We start from the raw sequence: 27,676 nt of genomic DNA, 5'->3' as shown, positions 1-27,676 counted from the left end.
AAAATATGTGTAATACCTTTGGAATATTAGGTCTTACTAATTTAGAGTGAGCTTCCTTACCTTTTGAAGGTGTTATCTTATACCCCAATGTGTCTTGCTTGCTAAAATAAGAGATGTGTAACCTTTTGATAAGTTCTTTTTGATAAACCCAAGATCTTTAGGACCACCCTTTTTACCAATCAAAGAACCAAGATATGACATGTCTAAGCCTTGCGAACACAAACCACTATCAACTTGTTTACCCACTTCATTGTCAATCAAATGAACAAAACATGCAAGATTTAATTCATGGTTGAAAGAGGGCTTGAAAATAGAAACTCACCAATTCTTACAAAAAATATCATAGACTATTCGAAGTTTTGCATGACAAACAGTTCGAATAGTTGGCCTTAATTAGTTGCAATTCTTCTTATCAATAATACCTTCTTCCAGCAAACACATGGAATAATTGTGCAAACATTTCATAAAAATTTGTAGCTATTTTTCTCTGTGTTGAATTCAATACCCCTAATGTCATCATTTGTCACATCATTGATGCATTTGTAATATCTTAATTCATATTCTACATGGTGCTGAAGCCTTTATAAGATACTCTACTTGGTGTTCAAGTCTATGTAAATTTTTCACATAAATGGCAGTGACTAGTATTGTGTTTGTTTTGTACTGAAATTATATGACTTGTATCAAGAGCATGACACACTTTGCAAAATTGAATATATTAATCTAAGGTCCCTTTTGGTTAAACATAAATTATCTTAGTGAGGGAACCAGAAAAATAAACAGTACCAAGTGGACTACTATCATCTAACCTAACTATTACTTAAAGTAAACCCAATAACAATTCATAAAAACCCAGTTTTGAAAAAGAGAAAAAACATTGCACAAAAAGTTAACTCCAACGCACTCATAGCTGTAGCAATCTAATAGTAGTGAGAAATAAACAAAAATGAAAAAATCAAAGTAAGAAAATAAATCAAGTCATACATTAGCATGGGAGAATGAGAGAGAAAGATCCTCACAGCCATAAACAAGAGAAAACATGATGATTATGGAAACCAAGGAGATGGTCGTCATAGGTTGAAATTGAAAATGTATGATTGATCGTACATAAGAATAAGAAAAGAAGATTTTGCTTGATCTGAAATTGAAATTGATATAACCCAGAAATGTAAGTTCATCAAAATTGAAAACCTAAAATATAATTGATAAAAATCAAAATTGAAAACCTAAAACATAATTAATAAAAAATAAAAAAATTAAAAGTAATAAAAGCTCACATAAAATCATTGTTGGTGTGATGTTTGTTTCGGCTATGATGACATGCATCTCTACTACCAAAACAAGCATTACAGTGCGGTGTCTGAGGCTGGAACTGAATCCACCTTCAAAAAAAAAAAAAACTTAATGGACTACTAAATTAGAAATGTAAAGGCTCAATAGCTTAAACTCAATAACTTTATTATTTAACACCTCCCTCAAACCCGTGATGCAACACTAGTAAGCTTTAAGAGTTTCTAATGTATGGATGGGGAGCATCCCAACATATATGATCCATTTGATTGTATTGATGTTATTTTAGCATTTCAATGAATGAAGCTTATTTCTTGTAAAAAAAAAAATTAAGCATTAAAAGTTTGTCAAACAAAAAATCGGGAACATACTCAGTAATATAATGCTACCCCTCAAACTAAAGTTTACTAAGCTTTAAACTTAAACTTGTTACAAATTAACTCGGAGAATAAACCAAACTAATTAACTAATAGTGTAACCAAGCAACCAAATTGATGGGGTATTAATCGTGAATTGTCTAAGAAATTTATAATTATGGGGAACAAAAATTCATAATTTATTCATCCATCGTTTGAAAACTTCAAAATTTCATGGTTGAGGTTCTTATGATGTTATAAATATGCTAGCAAAATTAGGAAACAAAATTTGACCCATAAGTATGCTTACTTGGAAAAATTGTAATTTTGTACGTTTAGGTCCAAAAAAAATTTGAGGTTGCTTTAGAATACTATGAAACTTCTAATTTTTACGTGGAAAATAATATTCAACGTCCCAAGCATTCATGCAAAAAATCATAAAAAAATTCATCCCCTAGGTTATTTGTCTGGACTTTATGTCGTGAGAAAATAAGAGGGCAAAATAGAAAGACTTTCAAATTGTAAGGTTAAGATCAATATTTCTTTACAAGGTCAAAATTAGCTAAAGAAAAGTATCTTTAACAACTTCAATAACAAGCAAAGGTTTATTGATATTCTTACGTTTGGATATGATCAACATGGTTTTTCTAATGATTTTTTTGAAGTGACGCGATGATCAACCTAAAATTGACAAGTAGAAAAACTTAAATTTAGTCCATATCCTAGCTCAACTGTTAAAATGTCGAAATTGTTATGATGCACGTCATGACTGGGTTTGAACACTGACACCTCCATTTGTGTGTGAGTTTATAATGGTTGTCATTTCGTCTATAAAAAAAAAAAAAAAAAAAAAAAAACTTGAATTCAAACATCACTCATAAAGAAATATATGTTTGTCTTCAACCTGATTGGTCGGGCTCAAACCGAAACCTCTTGTTTAAGTATCGATAACGAAAAAAAGAAAAACAAGAGAAGCGAAGAACGGTTAGCCTTAGCCTAACGTTCCTGAATTGTGAGATACTTTATTTTCTGAGTAGGAGTGAGATAGGAGACCCAAAAAAAACGTTACCAATAAATTAGGAACAATATAACTCCCACAATAAGAAACCGTGAGAAATTCATTCTATAAATATGCAAACATCACACGTAACAAACACAATTTTCCAAAAGAAAATTAGATGAAGCTACAGATCCAAATCCTTTCATAAACAAGATCTTGTTTCATTTACAAAAAATAATCCCTACACATTAACAATGTCACCTTCAATGTTTTTTTCACCGAAAATCATTGTTGTGATGTTTGTTTTGGCCATGATAACATGTGTCCCTGCCAAAGCCAGCACCATAGAACATTGTATAAGGTTGAAACTGAATCCACCTCCACCAGCACCGCGTGCGGCACCTGGACATCGAACGAAATTTGATTATTTGAGTCGCGTTGTTTGTAAGGATGCTTTTCGTGCCGTGGGACATTCTGTGAAGATAACAGGGAAATTGCCATGGAGTTACTTAGGTGCCCTTTGTAACGTCTTTGGTGATAATGATCAAAAGATTGAGCATTACATTAAAGATGCCTTCAGAGTTAACGATTTTATTAAACTATATGATGGTAGAACTTGTGCTATCGTTAGAAAGAAGTTGCACCCTACATCACCTTCATCTTTGCCTAGGCCTTAGGTTGTTATAGATTGATATGGTTAATGATTCAACCTGGTTGTCATGAATAAATAGATCTATGTTGTTGGTCATTGTTAAATTTATTATCGTTTACATTCATTGCTTCAAATTGGTTTGTACCAAAAAAAAAAAAAAAAATCAATCCTTCAAGTTGGAACACTGTTATTGAACATTTGAAATGATGATATACCGATTGTTATGTTGATCTACCAATTGAAGGTTTTTTTTCTTTCTATTTCTTCAATCACATGCTATTTTCTTTGACAATATATATTCATTAAATTGTGTTTTTATAGCTATATAGTATGAAGGTGAGAAAAAACACAAGAAGGGGGGTTGAATTGTGTTTTGAAAAATTCTTCGTTTCTCCTAAAAACTGAACACACTGATCAGAAGCTAGGTGAGACAGCTTCTGAAGTGATAATCAGAATCTAAATGCAGCGGAATAAAACAGAGAGAGAGAAGAAGAACGACACAAAGCAATTATACTGGTTCCTTCCACAATCCGGAAGTAGTCCAGTCCCCCTTGCACTTCCAAGGAGATTTCACTATGAGTAATATCTGATTACAAATGCTCAAGCACACAAGCAAGAGACTTCCAATGCTCAAGCACACAAGCAAGAGACTTCCTTTGCTCAAGAACACAATCAAGAGACTTCCTGCTCAAGCACAACTGCAAGAGACTTCCTAACTAAACAAAATTACACAGAAAATTGTTTAAGGTTGAACACTTGATATACAATCAGAGGTGCTCACAATACAAATCAGATACAGACTCAATGGACTTAAGAATTTCTAAGATATGACTTTGAGACACAGAAATTCTAAGTGAATGCAGAACAATTTCAGCAGAGGTTTGGTACTTGTGAAAATCTTGTGAGTCTTTCGTTCAGCGTTCTTGCATTACCAAAACTCTAGGTCTTCACTCCTTTATATAGAGGTGTGAAAGAGACGTTGTGAAATTGCCAGCACACCAAAGAGTCGTTATTGAAGCTTGATCTTTCACCAATGATCTTTTGCCTGATTTGGTTGTTGTCCTATGAAGAACCAATTTGAAATCCATTCCTTATCCAAAGGAACATATATGCAGGCGAGACCGTATTCTGGAGCTGTTTTCTTGTCTTGAAGCGTGGACACAAAACAGAGTAGTGGAGAACGTGGTTGTACAATTCGTACAAAGTACAATGTCAACGCTTTCGTCCAAAATGCAAGCACAAGCCTTCAAACACCTTTGAAAAGACCGTTGCAAAATTCCACTAATCCTTTGTTTGTGTTTTCGAATCCAATAGACAGTTTTTGCATTGATAATTCTTCAATTCTTGAATCTTTTGCAAATCCAGTTGAGATTCAGCTTATGGTGAAATAGCTTCTGATGAGGCAGCTTCTGATGATGCAGCATCTGATGATGCAGCTTTTGCAGCTTCTGATGATGCAGCTTCTGATGATATGACTTCTGGACTTCTTGTCTTCAGGAGCACTATTCTTCAGGAGCAGCTTACTTCAGGAGCGCTATTTCTTCAGGAGCAGCTTGACTTCAGGAGCGCTTTGCCTTCAGAATCATCTAAGCTTCATTTTCTTTTGCTCTTTATTTGCTCATTCAGAACCAATGATGATGTAACTTTTTAACTGTGGTCCTGTACACTTGAACAAATATTAGCTAGTCCAATTTACAATTTTTAATACCTTGTTATCATCAAAACTCTTTAAGGTTCATTGTTAAACACATTTTGTTCCAACATAGTATATTTATTTTTTTGGTTGCTGAGTGTATTGATTTAGCTTATATGGTTTAATTGTGAGATTAGTTTAATTAGCTATGCAAGCTTGTAAATTTTCTTTACGAACAGAGCTTGTAAATTTTGTGGAATTGAAACTTGAAAGAGAGTTGATTGATATCATATTGTATGTCTTATAATGGATTTTGGAAGAAAGTTTTATGATGGTGGCTTACTAAGCACCTGAAAATTGCTAATTTGGTTTGACAAAAACTGATTGGGAGTTACGTTCCAATCAGGTTTTACACACAAAAATTGTTGAAATCAGATAGCAAAAATGAGGTGTTTATGGATCAACTTTGAAGATTTAAAGATCCGAAGTTTTAAAATTTAATTGAAACTTGAAAGATAGTAGATTGCTATCATATTGTATGTCTTATAATGGATTTTGGGAGAATGGTTTATGATGGTTGCTCAATAAGCACCTCAAAATAAGCACCTAAAAAAAAATTGGTTTAAAAAATTGCTTCTTTTTGTTTTCCGATCAGATTTTACACACAAGAATTGTTGATTGGGAGTTACGGCATGGTCAGATAGTAAAAATGAGGTGTTTATCGACCAACTTTGAAGGTTTAAAGATCCATAGTTTTAATGCAGGTTAATTGTTTAAATTGACCATGTAATATACACAAAGTCTGAAAAATGACCTTGTAAAAATATAAACACATATTATCACCTTGCAATTTGAAATTTTTCTTATTTTTGAACCTTTAATATACGTGTAATCCATAAAAGTGAATTCAAAGTTGATTTTTTTTCATAATTTTTTGCAGAAATGTCTATGATGATAAAATATGACGTTCCACAAAAAATTATAACTTTCAGACAAGAGACCAATTAATTATAAATTTTTAAAGCGCAAAAAATTCAAAAATGAAAACAACATAAATCTCGACCTAAAAATTGAATTTTTAGCTGACTATTTGTAGATACATCTATAAAAAAAATAAAAAAATACTTGGAAAGGATCATCAAAATTTTATAGCATTTGGAAGAAGCCTCAATTTATTTGATTTTTTAACCAAAAGTTGCAAAATTGCAATTTTGTTCCGAGTAAGCATATACTCACATGTCAAATTTTGTAGGTAAGGTTAGAACATCATAAGAACCTTTATCATGAAATCTTAGATTTTTTAAACGAGGGATGAATTAACTATATAGCAACAATTGAAAAATGTTGCCAGAACTCTAAAAAGCGTTGCCTAAAAGAATAGGGGACGTTTTACAGGCGTCTCCTATGCGAGCGTTGCCTATTATCTAAGGCGACGTTTTTCTCAGTTTCTGGGCACACTATTTATAATCGTCGCCTAAAGTATAGGGAAAAGGGGACGTTTTTTCCTAAGCATCTAAGGCGACGTTTTCAAGTGTTGCCGTAATGTGCAACTATGAGCACCAAAAAAACGTACCCATAGATTACTTACAACAGTTCTAAAACGTAGCAATAGGTAATTGATTTAAAAAAAAAAATCAGATTCAAAATTAGCTGCAATAGATATTCTATTAAATTTCTGTATAGACAATTGCACAAGGAGTTTAAAGATTATACACAAGGAGTTTAAAGATTATATCAAGTAACAGTGACATTATTAATCATTTAAATAATCTTTAAATAGACCAATTGTCATGGCTACTTTTTGTCTCGTAAAACTTGTTACTGCAAATTCTAAGTCTACAACAAAAAATGTTACAATTGAAACACTAAAATGAGGGATAATTGCTCCCATGTTTACACTAATGGAAATTTGGAGATACGTTAAAAATGTTGGGCTGCACACTTGAATCTGATGTTGGATTAGAGGAGACCTTGCCACTCATGCGAACCCCACCAAAAACTAATGCAGCCGAGACTTGACATTGGTAGCTGCACATATTTTAAAGTGTAGAATTAGTGGTCAATAGAAGGAGCAAAATCACTTAAAATGAAAGTTCTGACTCAACTTGAAAGTGTGTCTCTTAACAAGCATCAATGCTATAACAAATCTTGATTCTCGATCAATATGTTGCAGTAACAACCCTCTTTAAATTCAATTACACTTGTTTAACCGAAAGAGTTAATAAACAAGATACATAACATTTACCCAAATCGAAGGCATGAACTGAATGATAAATCAAATCATAAGAGATAATAGTAATAAATCATGAAATAGTAGTATAATTTAATAATGATATTTTAAAAGAAAACTGGTAGTAAAAATTATTCAATTAAAGTCCTAAGAAACATGATATTCAAAGAAAACAATATTCTAAGATAAATAATAAGGCATGATTCAATTGCTTCATCTTAATGGTAACTTATCATATACACAAGTTTGAATTAAATGTTAGTAGTATAGATTCAATTCTTTTTTATTTTACATACATTTGATACATTGATTGAGAATGATCTAAAATAGAATTTTAAGCTATGAAGCACGGACACCTCTACGATTAGGGGTGTCGCGGTGTCCGACACACGTCGATGTCTAACACTCGTACCACACGTGTCAGACAAGTGTTTTAAATAAGTTGTTTTTTCTTGAGTTTGACACTCCTTAGACCGGTGTCCGACACCTATATAACATTTAGATAAGGCATGTCGGACAACTCAGACAAATACTACTATATCTTGTTATAAATTTTTTTTTTAATGAAATAAATTTCTCAAGTTAGATGTATATGTATATATTTTGATTCTTAATTTAGATCTTTTATAAATAAATTAATATATAGTTAGCGGTGTCGGTGTCTTATATTTTTTACATTACCGGTGTCGACGTGTCTGTGTCAGTGTCGTGTCAGGTGTTCATGTCAGAGTCTGTGCTTCATAGATTTTAAGTAAGGGACTGACATGGTTCTAGTAAGTCATCCAAACAAAACAAAAAAACATAGTCAACAAGCAACCCAAAACTACTAATATCATATTTTCTAGAGACATTATCATACTCCCACCAAGCTTCATATCACTAAACTTCTAGAATGAAGTTGTGTATAGTATTGATGCATTCTCTTTCAATTTCAAATATGTCAAACTTCTAATAACCTACAAACAAATGATCTTACCAAAATTTTTTTATAAGTGGGGCAACTTTATAGTGAAAGCTTAAGCAGTTATTAAAATGTTTACAGGGTTTTGCGCCATAATTGTAGCTACACACAACTCAGTACATGCACCCTAACATAAAAAGCACATAAAGCCCATGAATCTAAACAACACAAAACCTCAATATATGCCAACAATGGGTGATTTGAGATTTAAAGGGAAGTATACATTTAGGACTTCAAATTAAATTGGAATTTTTTTTTTATTTTGAAACACAGTTGAGCAAATACGAAATTTATACAAAATCAAGACACCCATGGATCTAAAAAATGAGTTATTTTCCGATCAAAGAGAAAGGATGTTAGGGATTTAAACAAAATAAATTTGGGATTTTAGGTTTGAAGCATAAATTTAGCAAAATATAAGAATAGAAAACTAACCCTTTGAATGAGAGAACGCCATAGCAGCTGTAGAATTCCGGTGCGGTGGTTTCGTAGAAAAGCGGTGGTCCAGTTAAAAATATTTCCGAATCAAACAGAAATAAGTAGAGAATGAAGGGACTCAGTACAGATTAGGAAGAACATAAAAGAGGAAAATAAACAATTGACAAGAGGTGGTAATAAACGACGTTACCGCGACGGAGGGAAGGAGGCGAACAACAACGAAGATACTCTTCTTGAAAAATTGATCGGATCAATAGATAGATCTGGTGATGGAGAGATCAAAAAGTGACTCATTTTTTACGATCCGGTGGCACGGTGGCATGGAATTTTGGTGATGCCATAATGAAACGAGAAAGAGATGAATGCTTCCTCTTCTCACTTTAGGAGAGAGAAATGTGTGGTAGGTAGAAACGAAATGTCAAAGGTAAAAAAGCTACTTTGATTTTTATTTTCTTTTATATAATTCGGCCAAACTACTTTTTTTGTACGAACATACTTTTTTTTATGATTAAATAAATGCTTTTTTTTTTATAGGGAGAATACTTTTTCTATACTTGTATTTTTTTTTTAGGCGTAGAGATAATTGTCAATTTATAATATCAATGCAGTATTTATTTTTTCTCACTATTACCTTTATTTATTGAATTTCATCCAACTTAAAGACTTCACTAACTACAATTAATAATGGTATTTTAATAAATAATACAAATTTTATCATTGAAATCAACACAATTAATAATTTCCTTAAAAATCGTATACAAACCTTAAACGATTTTTTTTTTTTACAAAAACAAAACGATATTCATTCATTCAAATTAATAGAGTATATCAGATACAAACTCATGATATAGCATACAATAGAAAAAAGTCAAGTTAATAGCAATACAATAGAAAAAAGCACAAATAATATGATATAATCTAAGTCGCTGAAATACCCACGCTTTCGGATCTGCAACGATGACGCCGAAATCAATGATTTAATTTGTAATTGACTAAAGTCGATATTTTAATAGGAATCAAATGAATACCGCGACAAGACACGAAATCAAACGCCAGACAAGATGACAAACAACACAACGTCACACTTAAACTACGAAAACACAAAAAACAAAAAAGGAAAAATTTGATATATGTGAAAATCACTTATTTAGATTTAAAGATAGGGGAAAAAAGTTGTAGAGTGGTGATTCTAGGTCAAAAAATGACCTACAACCACGTCTCCTAGATGAATGAATGAGAAAGAAAGTTTAGATAGAAGTTGGAGATTTCAAAATAAGAAACGATCGGAATACTTAATAAAAAATTAATTTTAAAATTAAATATCTAAATGCACAATATATAATTATAAGTAATATATATATATATAATATTGTTTTTGACCGGTCAAAGACCTAGGCCCAACCGCTTAGGCCCAATAACAAATCAAGCTCAAATATTGCATTTGGCAGTTTACCTGCAACACGCCCCTTCTCTGCGAGGGGGGTGCACAGAGCAACTGAGACTAGTTCAAACGAATTGTAATGTTTCTTTCCCACATTCTCGCGAATATCTCACCGGCGGTTACACTTCCCCCAATTTCGTAACTGTCGGATACACATGTGTCATTACAACAGTTCTACATTCACCCACCTCTGTAAATAAGAGGCTCCTCGCAGCCTTCAAGGTAGAATCTCTTTCACTTCTCAACTCTCACTTCTAAAACTCTACTGAATTGAGCGTCGGAGTGCTTGCAGGTACACACCTCTGCCGTTCCAGCACTCAACTGAAGTATTTCACCACCTTCAAACCACCGCACTAAAGAAGCACCCGCAACTACCTTCTGATCAGACACGATTATATATATATATAATAACATATTTTGACTCTTTTGGGTCGACTTTTTCTCTTTTCAAAATTACCCTCAACTTTCAATACAAATAGTATATATAAAAAATAGACAAGAGTAGATTCAAATATTAAAAAGTGTGACAAGTCAAGTGAGATATTATTATTATCATTATTATTATTATTATTATTATTATTATTATTATTATTATTATTATTATTATTATTATTATTATTATTATTATTATTATTATTATTATTATAGCACAAAGATGAATAAACATTATTTTAACTAGCGAAAAGACGGACACTCACGTGCCCGTCTTTTCACTCTTTTTATTACGCTGATGCTTGTAAATTATCAACAATATTTTATAGAAATTTTGCGTGTAAATTACTAACGATATTTTATATAATTTTTTTATATAGATACAAAATTATAAGTATAGATATTTGTGACTTTCATATGTAAAAAAACTCAACAAACATATTAATATTTTTCAATGAAAAAAATAATATAACAAATTTAGTAAAAAAAACAATAATATAAAAATATTTCAAATTTATTATATATTTTTTAATAACACCGATAATATAATATTAAAAAAAATTGTTTCAGGGTATAATTGGAATAACAGAAAAGCCAGCCCAAAATCTTCCCAAAATTGAGGTCACTTTATAAAAGAGAAAAAGTCAGCCCAAAATAACTGAAAGATGTTAGTTTCTTTATATATAGTATAGATATAAATGACACAACAATATGACATTATTATATGAAAATTTTGTTTGATGATATAATTGAAATAATGAAAAGGACAACTCAAAATTCATAATTCCCTTTATATATAGTATAGATGAATAAACATGTATTATAAGTATAACGAACAATCGAGTTTAAGTGATTAATAAGCTACATCAATGACAAACTGTTGAAAAGAACTCAATTCGATTTTTTTCAACAATTTTTAGATTAAAATAATACAAAAAATTGATTAAAATATTATTTATTAGTATTCAAACAAATTTTTTCGTCAAGAAACAAAATTTACTCTAGCTATTGCAAAAAAATTGTTAAGTATTTCAAGCAACAATTGATAAATGTTGCCTTTTGTAGCAATTTGGTGCATCGCTCTAAAACTGTCCCCTAAAACATCTATGGGTACGATTTCTGTTGTTGCCAACTACATGTTGTTGTTATGCGCTAAAATCGTTGCCTATTAGATTTTAGGGGACGATTATGTGCTGTTGCGGGAACATAACAGGCTACGCACATAAAATGTTGCTAGAGACTAGGTTTAGGCAACGATTTACACATGTTGCATAAAAAAGGGTTGCCAGAAGCAATACATGGTATATGAATTGTTTAAGAAAATCATAATTACGGGGAAAGAAAATTCATAATTAATTATTTCCTTGTCGAAATTTTTTAATTTTTTGTGGAAAACCGTAGTTCAACATCCTATACATGCATGCAAAAAATCATAAAAAAATTCAACCTCTAAATCGTTTTCTTAGACTTCATGTATATTAAAGGGTAAAAAATAGGAGAATCTAAAATTACAAGGTTAGAATATGTGTTTTAATTTTTACATCATCATTTTTCAGACTTTAATCCTTTTAAAATTTGAAAGTAAGAGAGGCTCATCTCCCATAAGATATAAGTTTTTCTTTTTGGGTCAATCCCGTAAAGTTGAGTGGAGAGGATTAAGGGTCTGTTTGGTAACACACAAAAAAGAGCTTATAGCTTATAGCTGATAGCTTATAAGCTCGTCTGACAAAAAAAGCTCTGTTTGGTAACGCATTTTTACAATGAGCTTATAGCTTATTTCAGGAGCTTATAAGCTATTTTTTAGAAGCTACTTCAAGTAGCGTTTGAGTTTATAGCTTATAACTTATCATTTTTTCTCCCATCTTTACTCTTGCTATTTTCTCTAAAAACCCATTCTACCCCTTTATAATTTATTGATTTTCTTTTGTTATTCTTGACATTTGTACTCCGTTTTTCTACGTTGCAATTTATTTTTAGCTATTTTCTTTCTATTTTTTATATTCATAGTCCAATATTTTGGTTCACAATTTTTATTTTTATTTTTGGTTTATTAGTATGTTTTCGGTTTCTTGATATAGAAAATTAATTTGGTTGTGAATAATATTTGTCTCGTGCCTTAAAAAATAAATGCTTCGTTAACATCTATTTTCCTTCCACTTCATTTTCATTTTTTTTAGATATATACAATATAATCTTCATATGTGTTTTTTTATTTAATGAAAATATACCTTCCTATTTTTGAACTGAATTTACCTCTAAAAAATTGTTTGCCAATTTCATTATTGTGTGCCAATTTTTACGTCAAAAAATAATACATTTGGTAACCGTCAATTTTTATGTTTAATTTTATAAAATATAAACACTTAAATGAAAATAAATATAAAATAATTTTTTAGCAAATAAAATATAATTTATAATATAAAAGATATATTAAGTTGATAAACTTAAATTACTTTTTCAAACAAGTAAATTTAAATTATGAAATTCTAAATACTTAAATATCATTGATATAAATTTTATTATGAATTAAGAATCCCCTTTTATGTAATTTTACATTCATCAGCTAGTTGAACCGCTAATTTTACCAAACACTTCAACTAGCTTATCAGCTATCAGTCACCAGCTATCAGTTATCAGCTATCAGCTATCAGCCATCAGTTATCAGCTAGCTTATCAACTATCCGCTATTTTTACCAAACAAAGCCTAAAGGACCAAAATATTTTTGATACCCTACGCATAGTCATATCACCCCCTCCTTTTAATAAATAAATCAATACCTCTCATTTTTTGTAAAATTCAAATTTTTATTTGGAGGAATATATTATACATTCATTAAATATCATAAATAATTTTTTTTGACAAAATATATCATAAATATTTATATTTAGTAAAAAAATATTTACATTTATCCTAAACTATTAAGGAAAATGGATGAAAAAGTTGAGAAAATTTGAAAAACTAAATAGAAAATTGAAAGATGACAATTAAAATGGGTCTTACTAACGAGTGTCATAAGAACACTCTTTATCTTTAAGGATTCCCGATTCAAAAATTACATTTACTAATAAGTCAAACAGTTCAATTTCCAATACACTGAATACACAAGTTCCAAAGTTTTAAGATCATTAATTTACTATTTTAGATGTTTAAAGAGTGTCCTTGAGACACTCGTTAATATTTTCCTATTAAAAATTGGAAAATGTTAACTTGTGCCCTTGGGGCACAAGTTTAGAAACTAAACATAGAAACTTTTTATTGGAAATTGTATATTCAATATATTAAAAGTTTGAAATTTCGTCTTTTCAATACAAAAGTTACTTTTTAATTCCATTTTTGGTTTCTTAACTTGTGCCCTAAGGGCACAAGTTAACATGACCCTTAAAAATTATATAAATATATCGTCATAAAAACAGAAGATGAAATTACACAATTTACCTATTAACTTAATTTCAGGTGACACTTTCATCCTTTATATTTTTTTATCTGACTTAACCATGTACTCCCTCCGGTCACTATTATAAGCAAAAATCAACTTTTTAGGTTCATTTATTAAATGAAGTATTTAGTCTATATTATTGACCAAATACATCATTTAATGAATGAATTTAAAAAGTTGATTTTTGCTTATAATAGTGGCCGGAGGGAGTATGTTATAAAATATCAAAATTTTTATCCTTTTTTATATAAAAAAAATCAAAAACTCAACAAAACCCATCAAACTCTTAGATGAGATGACACAAGTTTCTTTTAGTTTAACCAAGGTCGTGGGTTCAAATCCAGTCTTGGGCATGCAGCAACATTAAAACTCTTAGGCTTTGTTTGCGAGTTTGGAGTGGAAGGGAGGGGAAGGCTTGGAAAAAAAGGAATGAATAAGTAGAAGAGATAGAGGAAAATGGGAAGGAGGGCTTTGGGGGGTTAACTTTTCTTCATAATAGAAAACCCTCCTCATTTGGAGGAACTAAAAAATTGTATTGGAGGAGGGTTTTGGGGGGTTTTGGAGGGTTAATAAGAATCCTTCAAATTTAATCTATGTAGTTATAATATTTTTAAAATTTTAAAAAAGTAATCATATGCATTAATTTATCATTCTCAAAAAAACTACTCTTTTAAAAAATTTGAAAAATTTCTCTATTTTTCCTCATATTTTACACCCCTCAAAGCCTTTCCTTTCCTTCCCCTCCAAACTCCCAAACAAAGCCTTAGGGAGAGCTTACCGTCCATATTAGTCTCCGCGGTTGCGCAAGGAGGATACCCGGTTTACACAAAATAAAACCAACTCTTCATCATACAAACCTATAAACCCAGATTTCATTGAAAAATCCCATAAAAATGATATGATATTGACATTTTATAACTTAAAAGATTAAATCGAAGTGTTACTTGTAATTAAGTTAATGGACAAATTGTGTAATTTTAAAAGAAAAAAATTGTATTAATATATGTAAGGTGAAAGTACCAACCTTGCACATTGGACATGGATATTTGTGGGTTGCAAAACGGTGTTTTTCACATCATGTTCTAGTGTATGTTTGGCTATGTGGTGACAAAAATTGATTTTGAGGGAATTGATTGTGTAAAATTGATTATGATTAAAAGTGAGTTGGAAATAAAATTATTTATTTGTATTTGAATACATTTATGTAAAAGCGAATTGAATTTTAACTTTGTGTCTAAAAATTAATTATATAATAAAAAAACTACAAATAACTTCAGAGGTAGAATCAATTCTACTCAAAAACAATTAAATATGCTAGAATCAATTATTCCTTCGTAATCAATTTTGCCTTACACAGAAGTGGAACCAAACATTTAGATAGACTATTTCAGTTTTTTTTTTTTTTTTTTTAATATTGCAATTTGCAACTTGAAAGAGATGGACAAGGACTCGTGTTCCCTAAAAAAAAAAAATGGACAAGGACTCGTGTGTTTTTGTGTGGTCACACTCGTACGTACGCCAACAGGCTTTGATCTTCAATAACTGGATGTTAAAAATTAATTGTCTGAACTAAAAAATAATTGTAAAATAATGTTTTTTTTTTTTGAAGGAATTGTAAAATAATGTTGAAAATTCATTCACCTTTGTTTGAATGTTGATTTTTTTTAAAAAAAAAGAAGTTAATCAGTTATGTGGACCGGCTGTCGTCAGAGCGAAATTATAAATTTTATTATTCTTGTACAAGTATTATTTATGAACAAAAATAACAAGTATTACAAATTTCTTACCTCAAAAAAAAAAAAAATTACAAATTTCTTCCATTTTTTTCTTTGTTAAATTGTGAAACACACGGAAATTTATTTTCGGTCTGAGATCATTTTAAAATGTAACAATACCACCTTAATAGCTTTGATATTAGCCCAACATTTTTACTTGAAATCAAAGTATCATGATCATTAGCAAACTAAAGGTGATAATACACTCTAAACCAACAGGAACGCTCAAGAAACTACCACCTTCTACAACCACTTTAACAGAGTTAAGGCTCTCAATAATCCTACATTAAGAGAAGATTATTGAGCAGGACTCTTTGGACATTGACTCTAATAACCCAAAATAGGCTCAATATAATAGAATAGTCTAAATAGGTAAAGATTATGATGAATTATTTGTATTAGATATATTTTAGAGGTGGGTCATAGTTTTCTAGAATGATCTAGAGAAATCTATTATGGTGAGTCATTGGTTAAGTTGTTAGATTGTCAATGCTATAAATAAGTAATTGGTCATTGTAATCATTATAAAATAAAATGAATGAATGAAGAAATTAGTTTGTTAGAATAGTGTACCGTAGCTTTTAGTCCTTTTTAAAGTAATTTTCCTCCATTCATGAACAACCCCAAAAGTTGTTCATTACATTGGCCTAACTAACACACACCAAGTTCCATCTTTAACATCTAGACGACATGTTCTTGCTCTTCATCGTCGAATCCAAGTATCTCTAATAGACTAAATTAGAAGCTTTTGCAAAATCAACTTTAGATAAAAATATGTTATTTGTTTCTCTTCTTAACTTTATCTATAACCCCATTAGCGATAATAATACCATCAAAATTTATCTACATTTAACAAATACAAATTGAGATTCCAAAATAACATGACCCATTTTCATCTATTTACGAACACTTTAGCTAACACTTTATATACACAACTAATCAATGAGATAGACTTAAAATCATTAAGTTTTGAGGATTATTCATTTTCGAAATCAACACAATGAAAATCTGTCCTATCATCGTTGCCTGTTTATGCCCTTTCTTTCTTCAAGGCTCTGTCAGGTATCATCTCCTCTATTAAATCTCTTTTAAATTGTTTTTTTTTTGGGTAGTGAGGACCACAAAAAAATACATTGGATTGATTGGAATTATGTCTGTATGAGTAAGGAGGTTGGTGGATTGGGGCTCAGGAGAATTGGGGAGTTTAATAATGTGTTGCTTGGAAAATGGTGTTGGAGGTTGTTGGTTGAGAGGGAGAGCTTGTGGTGTAGGGTGTTGTCGACCCGGTATGGTGTGGAGGGCGGCCGTGTGTTGGATGGAGGGCGTGATGCCTCTTCTTGGTGGCGTGTTGTCACTACTTTTATGTAGGGAGGGATGGTTTAGTGACCATGTTAGTCGAGAGGTAGGAAATGGGAAGGGAACAATGTTTTGGTTGGATGTGTGGGGCGGTGGAGTGGCTTTTAGGGACAGGTTTAGCAGACTTTTTGATTTGTCGCTGCTAAAGGAGGTGTCTGTGTTTGAGGCGAGTCAGTTAGGTTGGGGGGAGGATGGAGAGGTGTGGAAGTGGAGGCGGGGGCTGTTTGCGTGGGAGGAGGAGATGGTGGGGGGAATTATGTTTACTACTTCAGAATGTGAATTTACAGGTTGTCAGAGAGGACAGGTGGCTTTGGACTTTGGAATCGAGCAAGGATTTCACTGTTTGGAGTGCTTATAAATTTCTTGTTCATCAGCATCAGCAAGATACTACGGGTTGTTCTTTTCGCTTGGCGTTTGTTTCGTGACAGGTTGCCAACTAAGGACAACTTGTGTCGTCGTGGAGTTCTAGATCCTGATGCTCGTTTGTGGGTTGGTGGCTGTGGGTCGGTGGAAACTTCCCCACATTTATTTTTACACTGTCATTTTTTTGGGGAAGTTTGGCACTTTATTCACCGTTGGTTGGGTGTATGTTCGGTCCTTCCTGGTGTACCTGCAGATCATTTCAATCAGTTTGATCATGTTAGTGGTAACTGTTCCAAGGTGCAGCACTCCATTATGCACTTGATTTGGTTTGCTACGGTGTGGGCACTTTGGAAAGAAAGAAACAACAGGATTTTCAATGACAAAGTTTGCTCGACACAACAGTTAGTTGATAAGATTAAGTCCCTTTCTTTTATGTGGTTGACGACGAAAATCGCAAATCTCTCCTTCAATTACCATGCTTGGTGGCTTAGTCCATTCACTATGTTGGGCAACGGTTAATGTTGTCTTTCTCTGTGTACCTTGTTTCTGTTTTACTGTTTTTTTCTTTGTACATTTGTATGTGACTTTGGTTCTTTTCTGGTACACCTTGTACTAGGGAGAACACTTTGATTCGGTAATATAATTCCATTTAGCCTTTTCAAAAAAAAAAACACAATGAAAATATAATTCGTAGACGTGACCAATCTTTCATTAGAGTGAAATCCTACATAAATCTCATAAAATTCATGTTTTTAAAATTAAAAAAGTTTTTGTTTTTTGTAATTTTATTATATTAGAGACTACTCCCTCCGTCTCTAAATAATAGTCGTTTAAGGTTTATGCACGGTTACTAAGGAAATGATTAATTTTGTTGATTTTGATGGTAAAATTAGTATCATTTACTAAACCACCCTTATTAATTGTAGTTAGTGGAGTAGTTAAGTTGGATGAAATTCAATAAATAAGGGTATAATAATGGGAAAAAATGATGCATTTGTATTCTAAAGTGACAATTATTTTGAGAAAAAGAAAAATGGGTAAAGAGACAATTATTGTGAGACAGAGGGAATAAATATACTCCCTCCGTCCCAAATTATAAGCAAAAAAAAAATCACACTTATTAAGAAAACTAAAACCTAAGAATTTGGAGTATAGTTTTTTGTGTTTTCTTTGGAAAAAGTTTCATAGGAAGATGTAAAATCAATTTTCATTGGCTATTGGTTATGGAAAAAATGAAAGAGAGAGAAAATTGAATGTAATTTGCATTTAATTTTATGAGAATAAACAAAAGTTTTTCTTGAAAAAGAGATTTTTTTAGAAAAACAAGATTAAATAGGATAAAAGTGTGTCTTTTTTGTTTATATTTTAGGATAAAGAAAATGAGTTTTTTTTGCTTATATTATGGGACTTAGGGAGTACTCCCACCGTCCCTATATCTAACCACCCATTTGACTTTATTTTTGTCCATAAATCTAAACCCCTTTTCAAATTACTAGATGCATTTATTATTTTTTCCTAAACATATCCCTAATTAATACTACTAACTTGTTTTGAAATTTAAAAAGTCAAATTTAATACATATATAAACAAAGGACAATATGGTAATATTAACACACAAAACAGACATAATAATTATATTGTCAACTTTTTTTAAGAAATGTGAAGAAAAAAAAATAAAGGGAGGTTACATTAAGACACGAAGGGAGTATAAACTAGCACTCAATACCCTGTCTCTACTCTAGAACCCCAAGTTGACAGCAAGGATAATGAAACAAATATATATTGTATCTAAGCAAAATGGACCCCAATCTTGAACTTGTGGCTTAGATTCTGTGGCTCAAGACAATTGAAGCCGTTGATGGGACTTATAATTACCCAAAACAAGGCACCATGTTCAAATATTCCCCTACAAGGATCCTTCTAAGTTCTGAATTTAATAAAATAAAAAAGAGAGAAAGTTCTATGATGATGAATTATTTGTTAAGTAACATGACATTGGAAAGATATATACATAGGACATTCCCTACAAATATGTCATTGTTTGTAAGGTAAGGTCCCAATTGGCAATTGCCCAAAAACACGATACCGAAAGGGTGTATGCCTTTGAGAGGGAAATCATGGTGATGAAGCATGCAGGCCTGAACTTGTTGACATCAACATGGGACAACCTGTTATTGCTCCAAGAAATCATTTAACTAATTCATACTCTTTGTACTTTTATGTGTTTTTTACTCAACCTTTGCTTCTTCTTTTTACTCATTTTTCTTTGCCTCTCTGCACTCCACTCATTTATTTTATTAAACTCCACCCTAATCATACCAATTTCCAATTTTGTTTTGGATTGCTGAAACAGACAATGCTAACACTATTTTATTTTTGTAATATTGCTTATCCTGACACATACAGTTATTTATGATAAAAATACTGAATAATTTTTTTTAAGATAATAAGAAATTTAATTGTGAATTATCTAGTTTTTGAAGTAAAAAAAGAAAATAGGAAATTCGTTAAAAGCAAAATCTTAATATAATTTCTCTAATATATTATTTAACAAATCAGTATTCCAAATACAACATTTTTTTGTTGATAAGGACTCCCAATACATAGTAAAATATGATTCCAACAAAAAAAACACAATTCTATCAACAAAAAAAAAACAACACAGTTGAATATTATAAAGTTATAGTAATGCACATAATAGAAATTTTGAATCCCTCAAAAAAATTTATAGAAATTTTGAGATAAAATTACAATAAGATAATTAAAGTAACATTGAAGATATTAAAACATGTTTATTTTGACATATTTTCCGTTTATTTATGAGACATATTTTTCTCTTGTTAACTCAACTTCAGTCAGATAAAATACTTTACATTGTTGGAGTTGATCGAGTCAATTAAACTAAATCAGATTGATTAACTACAATATTTTTTTTTGGACTCAACTACTATACTTCTAACATTAGCTTAACTCAGTTGCTGTAGACAATGTATAAATAAAATATGTAAGGAGGTCCGGGTTCGAACCCGGTCAGCACAAAAAAAAACATTATTGAAAACTAAAATTAAAAAGCTTTTAATCCAATATATTCTTTGAAATTCTGAATATTTATTGGATTAAATAGTATTAATTAAAAAAAAAAAACATGTAGCACAAGATGAGGAGAAATTTCTGGACAGAAGGACAACACGTGTAATAGAGAAAGAGACAACTAATTAATAGGTGTGATGTGAATGAATGAAATACTACAGAAAAAGGAGTGTGTAAACTCAATAAAAAAATAACCAAAAAATAAAAAAATAAATAAAACCCTGAGAGAAAGTTCAGTTCAGTTTCACTTCACAAAGACAATAACAAGAAAAAGGAATGTGAAGAAGAAGAAGAAGAAGTGCGTAAGCAATGGGAGGAGTGACGTCATCAATGGCTGCGAAATTAGCATTCTTTCCACCAAACCCACCATCATACAAACTCATCAAAGAAGAAGTAACAGGTTTGTTGTTGATGAAACCATTCCCACACCGTGAAAACGTTGAAGTTTTGAAATTTCCTAATCGACGTGGAATTGAGATCGTTGCTATGTATGTTCGTCATCCAATGGCGAAAACAACTGTGCTGTACTCTCATGGAAATGCTGCTGACATTGGTCAGATGTATGAGCTTTTTGTGGAGCTTAGTATTCACCTGCGTGTTAATCTCATTGGGTCCGTATTTTTTTCAATTTTCAACCTTTTTTTTATTTAAATTTCAATTGTTGTAACGTTTTTTTAGTTTCTGTAACTGAATTATCAAATGGGTGTTTTTTTTTTGTTTTGTTTTTGTTTTGATTTTTAATTGAATTTGTTAGCTGATTTTGTGTTGAGTTGAGTTGACTCAGTCCTGGTAATTTACTTGTTTAAAGAAGCTTGATTGTAGTGATTAGGTTAATTTTTTTTTGTTTGGATTTGATTTTGATGTGATTTTTAGGGTAAATAATTCACTTGTTTAGTTGTTAGTTAGGTTTGATTTAGTCAAAGATGGGAAATTTTTGGTCCTCATTAGTTTATGATATGAAGGGTGAGTCATGTATTATATTTTAATTTTAATTTTTGTGGTTCTTATGTGGTTAGAAGATAAGGATTTTAAGGTGGCAGTGTCGAATAAGTGTTCCATCGTTTTCGTGTTTTAATGTGATCGATGTATTAGTAGAAATGTAGAATGTGGTGATTGGGAGATATTGGAATTTAGCTGAATTCCATCGTTTTCGTATTTTAATGTGCTGATTGTGATGTTGGAATTTAGCCAATTATCTGAAAAATTTACTCTAGCAATCCCCTAACTTAGTGGGATAAGGCTTGGATGTTGGTTAGATCTAACAAATTTACTGTAGGGATTTAAGGGATATGAAATGGCCATTTACCTGCAGGAATTGAAAGGTTTCAATTTCAGTGCCACACATCATGGCTCCTTTTCTTTTGTTCTCATTTTTAGATTTTAGATAGGTTTTCATTTTTTCTTAAACTAAAATTTTAGAAAGCATGAGTTAAGTGCATTTACTACATGATATGGAAAACTGTAAAAGACCATAAAGTTGGTAATTAGATGGTCAGTTTCATTCAGATATTGATATGTGACATTAGTTGAGCTCAATGGCGCGTTTTTCGTTCTGCAGGAAGTGCATATGGTTCATGGTCTGCAGTGTGACCAAAACTTAAGTTTTAGCCTTAATATTTGCTGATCTTTGTGCTGCTAGGAATAATATTTAAATTGGTTGGTGTAGTTGAATTGCTAGCTTCTAAACTTCACAAATAGCTCCATCAAACCCTTTTATTTAATTCCTTGCTTTGTGAGCGGTTACATTCAATTTAGGGCTTGCAGTTACACCTTAGATGCCCAATAACTCAATAACAGATGAAACTGTAAACTTCGTTTGATTACTAAGTATTACTAACACTTTGGATTCTTGATATACCAAGGATGCACATCCAAATATGCAGAGTTCACATATTCACATTCTGCCTTTAATTTGAGTCTTATTTTTTTCTCTTGAATGTTACTTTCATGTGGTAAAAGAAACTGTTTTTTTGAAAGGATGGTAAAAGAAACTTTTAACATGCAAAAAATAGTATATTGAGGCACAGATAAGGGAGTTCACAAGTAGGAGTAATGTTGGAGACCGTACTCGTTAGATCCTCACCTTTTAGAATCAATCTAAGGGTATGCTTGGGAGTTGAGTTTTGGATGGGAGGGCTTTGGAGGGACAATCTGTATTTTGAAATATATTTGATATTTAAAAACAAAACTTAAAAAAATATGATAAATGATCCGTATAATACTTCAATTACACTTAATTCATTTTTAAAAACATTTTAGTGTCCTTAATTTAATAAAGAAAAGTCCTCCCCTCCCCTCCAAAACCCTCATCCAAACATACCCTAAAAACCCCTTTAAAATAGCTGGCTTGCTTATCATATATCTGTTGTGTTGTGTTTGTTATAAAAAACTATATGGTATATGTTATTTATGTTTTCAAGCATCTTGTTTCTATGCATGCAGATACGATTACTCTGGCTACGGACAGTCGTCAGGGAAGGTAACTGCCTTATATGCTTCTTTCTTGTTTATTTCATTCTTTTGTTCTTAGCAAAGAGAAGCATAATGAAAAACGGATATTTTTCACAGCCAAGTGAGCATAATACGTATGCTGACATTGAAGCTGTATATAAGTGTCTTGAAGAGAACTATGGTGCTAAGCAGGAAGATATAATCCTTTATGGTCAATCTGTTGGGAGTGGTCCTACTTTGGATCTTGCTGCTCGATTACCCCGACTGAGGGCTGTTGTTCTCCATAGTCCTATACTATCGGGGTTGAGAGTGATGTACCCCGTGAAAAGGACATACTGGTTTGACATCTATAAGGTTAGATTTTTCATTATCCTATGTATTTGATGTCCTTTGCTTTCGGAATCTTGTATTATGCAACTAAATTTCATTCTGTGTTGATGTAGAACATTGATAAAATTCCATTGGTGAAGTGTCCAGTGCTAGTAATTCATGTAAGTATTCCATGCTTATTTTGTTCGATTTTCCACCATCTAATATTTTGTCACCATAGTATGTTGTTGCTGTCAGCATGTAATGGTATACAATTAACAATTTCTATAATGGTTTTGGTCCTTAACTTGGTGCTTACTCAGTCCGCTAGTTTAGTGTTCATACTGAAATATAATCTCTTTTATACAAGCAATCCGCACATTGTTATTTAAAATCAGCATTTCTCCTGCAGAAATAAGTATAGAACGTCATTTTTCTTAACATAAGCTAGTTTACACAAGTAGGAAGTAGGTACCTATTGAGTGTGGCTGGTTTTACAGCATCAAAGTTGAAAAGAAACAGCCCTTTTTTTTTGTTGATAAAAGCCGAAGTAATATTAAAAAAGAAAAATGGAAACAAAGAAAAATTGGGGGAACAAATGGCAAATGCCTATACCCAGTGAAACAAGAAACAAAAAGCTAGAGAAAGGACCAACCAAAGATTAATCCAAACTAACGCTAAAAAGTGCCAACCTAAATTATATTCTTGTCATCTTGTGAATATGTAATTTGGCAAATATTGCTTTTCTCTAGTTTTTTTTTTTTTTTTGGGTACAGAGCATTTCATATTGCTTTACTGATTTGGCATCATTCTTATATTTTCTTCAGGGAACTGCTGATGAGGTTGTTGATTGCTCCCATGGAAAGCATTTATGGGAGCTATGTCAACAGAAATACGAACCTTTATGGCTCAAAGATGGAAATCACTGTAATTTGGAGCTCTATCCAGAATACCTTAGACATCTCAGAAAATTCATATCGACGGTAGAAAAGTCACCATCCCAAAGACTGAGTTTTAGAAGAAGTGTGGATAGGGTTGAACAATCCAGAGGAAGTACTGATTGCTCGGAAAAGCCAAGGAAGAGCACAGATCACAGAGGAAGTACTGATTGCTCGGAAAAGCCAAGGAAGAGCACAGATCACAGAGACAAACCACCAAGAAGTACTGATAAGACAGAAAAACTGAAATATCATGAATTCAAATTCAACAATCCTGAGAAATTAGAGAAGTTAAGAGTCCAATTTGACCAGACGGAGCGGTCAAGAAGAAGCGTAGAGTACAATGACAAATCTAGAAGCATTGAATTCCAAGAGAAATCCAGAAGAAGTGTCGATGTTCAGTTTGAGAGACCGCGGAAGAGCATCGACTGGCTGGATAGAATTCGAGCTAGTTGAGCTTCTTGAAGCATCTGTAATATTGGAACTGGGTTTGCTAGGCGGGAGGGAAAAAAGTACAAAGATACGACAGACACAGTTATTTACACTGGGTGTTTAACTTATGGTTTGCAGAATGCATATGTTGCTATTGCAGTTTCATACTTCCATTGTATTATTACATTTCGGATATGTTGCAGGACACGATATTCTTCGTTTTCCATTATTCATATTATTTTCGATTGATGTGACTCTAACCTTGTATTACTTTCATACTTCCATTGCATTGTAACATTTGATTTGGATATGTTAGGGGACTGGATATTCTTAGTTTTTTTTATTTTCAATTGATGGGAGTCTAACCTTGGTACAGTTATAGTTATCAAGGGCACAAATATAATTATCAAGTTTTGTTCTCAAACACTAATTTCAACATATACTAAAATAACATGTCAAATTAGTCACCACTTAACTGATGAACTAAATGGTGAAAGTATGAGCCATCAAATCACATTGCATTTTTTGCTAGTGATTTTAGAAGGTGTTGGACTTTGTTTGGGAATTTTTCTTCATCTTTTCCACCATCTTCTCTATGATTCAGAACAGAAGGTGACTTTGGTATAGCTTCCACAAAGTCACCACTCTTACTTTCTTGTAATGATGAGTATTGGAAGCAAACACAGTTCATTATGTTCTCTTCACATCCTTGGATCGATTAGAAGTAAGAAAAAATACAAGCAAGACTCAAACCTTTAACTTATTTATAGTATTGTATTCGAAGTTGTGTAATCAATTCTTCAAAAAACTAAAAAGTGTAGTAGTTTTTAACATAAAACTTCTTTCATTGGCGCTTCTTAAATCATACTCAGATATCTATGATAGACTCTAAAAACCAATGTCAGTTTGTTAATCTTCATCTGTCATGCATTTGACTTTGATCTTTTCATTTCGTATCTTTACACCAACCTTTCAATTTTGTAACAAAAATAAATGAATAACATTTAGAGCTATGCTAGCGACAGTCGTTTGGACAGACTCTTTTAGACACTTGAGCAGTCATTGGTCCACATGGCTCTTATTAAAAAATTTGTAGCAGGCAACCGGTTTCCTTTTTTTCCAATTTGAGTAAAATAAAAAGTCTCTTTTTCTTCTGTAAAATAAAACAAAAAATGAATGATGTTTTTTTCTTGTGTGGCAACAATAGCTGCCTTGCTACAGGCTGTATGAATCATCAAATTCAAGAAGTGAAGAACTAATGCATCCTGAGAAGTGAAGAACTGATGGCAGAGGCGATTGGAGCACACAAATTTTGTCCAAAAAAAAAAAACGGTTACAATATTGGGATTTCAAAATATGGAGACTGGATTGAAGAAATTAGATTCAACCATATTTTGTTTGGTTGAGTATCTTGTTGCTGCAAATGAGATAACTATGGAGAGAGATCTAGACAGAGACAAAACGTTTAAAAAGAACAAATTTTTAGAGGAAAATCAAACAACCCAGATTTTTCTTTGTGAAGATGCAGCAGTTAATTATAAAAGTAACAAAATTAAAGGGTTTCCCATGAGATTGTGTTTGATTCTAGGTGGTGAGGGAGGACGAAGGGCATGTATGTGTCTTTTTTTTTTTTGTTTTAAAGTAAAAAAAAGAAAGAAAGGGAAAAAAAAAAGGTATCCCATAGAAAACCAGTATAGCCGGTTCCTAGGTAATAGGTTTTTAAAACATGATGACATGGACCAATTATTGAGAGAGTGTTAGAGAGGTTGTTCTTAGACTTTCTCTAAAATTTATTTAAAAAGGAATCCAACTGTGTGATAAGTGGCTATTGGTTAGATCTTTAATCCAATTATTAGAATATGCTGACGACAGTGACTTTAGTGTACTTTGACTGCATTTAATCAAAGTCATTGATCCATAGTACTGTATTGTTTACATTCAAAATGCTTTACAGAATCTCAATCATTGGATTAATATTGAATTATTTCTATTATATTTAAGCTTCGCCAATTAGATTTTTTAATAACAACCTTAGAATGTTTCATTTGTTATTGTCTTCTTTCTGTTAGATAAAAAATAGCGGATAACATATAAGTTAGTTCTTATCAAAAAACATATAAGCTAGTCGATAACAAATGAATTTATATCAAATAAGATAACTACTAGCAAAGAAAGATAGATGACTAAAGTTATAATGTTTGATTAAATTAGTACTTTTTTTTTTTGGTCAGACAGCGTAGTGGCTAAAATTCACCTTTTTTAAGGTGAATAAGTGAGGTGTCTGGGGTTCGAACTCCGACCCCTGCATATAACAATGCATGTCCATATGAGCTATGCTCACGGGACGATTAAATTACTAGTTTAATTAGTCACTAAATATAAAAATATACTTTTAATTAATATTTAAATTTTTAATTAAGTTAATAAGATCATAACCGATGGTAAAAACCAACACACGTTGGCTCTGTTGGTAAGGAAACGACCACTTCCTTGCAGAAGGTTGTGTGTTCGATTCCCTCTGCCGATGTGAGGGCAGTGTTGGTGGGTCATCTGTAAGTACCTCTATAAGTGCCCTTTGGGCCCGGAGGCGTGCCCTGACCCTGGTGGTGACCGGAGCCGAACCCACCTAAACTTTTTGTAACCAAAAAATAACCGATAGTAAAATTGACATGCTATAAAGAAACTTTAAGCTAAAAAATTACTTGAAGCAACTTTTCAAAAAACACTATAAAATGCCTAAAAACTCCACTTCGAAACCTTAAATTGCTATTCTGACATTGATAAGTTCACATTGACACAAGTAAAATACGTAAATGCCCCCAGCGGCAGTTAACAACCGTTGATCTAACCGCTGGCAGTTAACTGCCGCTATATCCAGCGGTTGTTAACTGCCGCTATATCCAGCAGTTGTTAACTACCGCTACGTGTCTGGATCATTTTCCAGGACATCATTTTCCAGTGTCTTTTCCTAACCAAATCCTTTGGTACCTAAACAAATTCATCTAAGATTTTCATCCAATAACCAATTGAAAATTCATCTAAAATTTTCATCTAATAACCAATTGATACCTAAACATATTCATCCAATATTT

The 27,676-nt window shown here is 31.8% G+C and overlaps 2 protein-coding genes and 1 long non-coding RNA gene across 3 annotated transcripts; 2 read left to right on the top strand and 1 right to left on the bottom strand.

Annotated features, from left to right (window-relative positions):
• The first annotated feature begins 2,900 nt into the window (after positions 1-2,900).
• Positions 2,901-3,323, top strand: LOC146940253 (uncharacterized). Its single transcript, XM_085749861.1, has one exon. The coding sequence runs from the start codon at positions 2,901-2,903 to the stop codon at positions 3,321-3,323; it is 423 nt and encodes a 140-aa protein (XP_085605987.1).
• Positions 3,324-6,660: 3,337 nt separating this feature from the next.
• LOC146940252 (uncharacterized) lies at positions 6,661-8,986 on the bottom strand. Its single transcript, XR_015033488.1, has 2 exons — positions 8,558-8,986; positions 6,661-6,959 (listed from the first exon to the last, which is right to left on the bottom strand). It is a non-coding gene; the product is annotated as an uncharacterized LOC146940252 (long non-coding RNA).
• An 11,714-nt stretch (positions 8,987-20,700) lies between these two features.
• On the top strand, positions 20,701-24,894 carry LOC146940251 (uncharacterized). The gene is made up of 5 exons (XM_085753928.1): positions 20,701-21,065; positions 22,897-22,933; positions 23,023-23,259; positions 23,349-23,396; positions 24,042-24,894. The coding sequence occupies exons 1-5, from the start codon at positions 20,764-20,766 to the stop codon at positions 24,606-24,608; spliced, it is 1,191 nt and encodes a 396-aa protein (XP_085610054.1). The 5' UTR covers positions 20,701-20,763; the 3' UTR covers positions 24,609-24,894.
• The last annotated feature ends 2,782 nt before the right edge of the window (positions 24,895-27,676 follow it).

This window comes from Medicago sativa, chromosome 3 (assembly GCF_051527215.1).
Source record: "Medicago sativa cultivar Bolivia chromosome 3, Bolivia_mono, whole genome shotgun sequence".
Classification (NCBI taxonomy): domain Eukaryota; kingdom Viridiplantae; phylum Streptophyta; class Magnoliopsida; order Fabales; family Fabaceae; genus Medicago; species Medicago sativa.
This window is presented reverse-complemented; position numbering and strand designations above follow the sequence as displayed.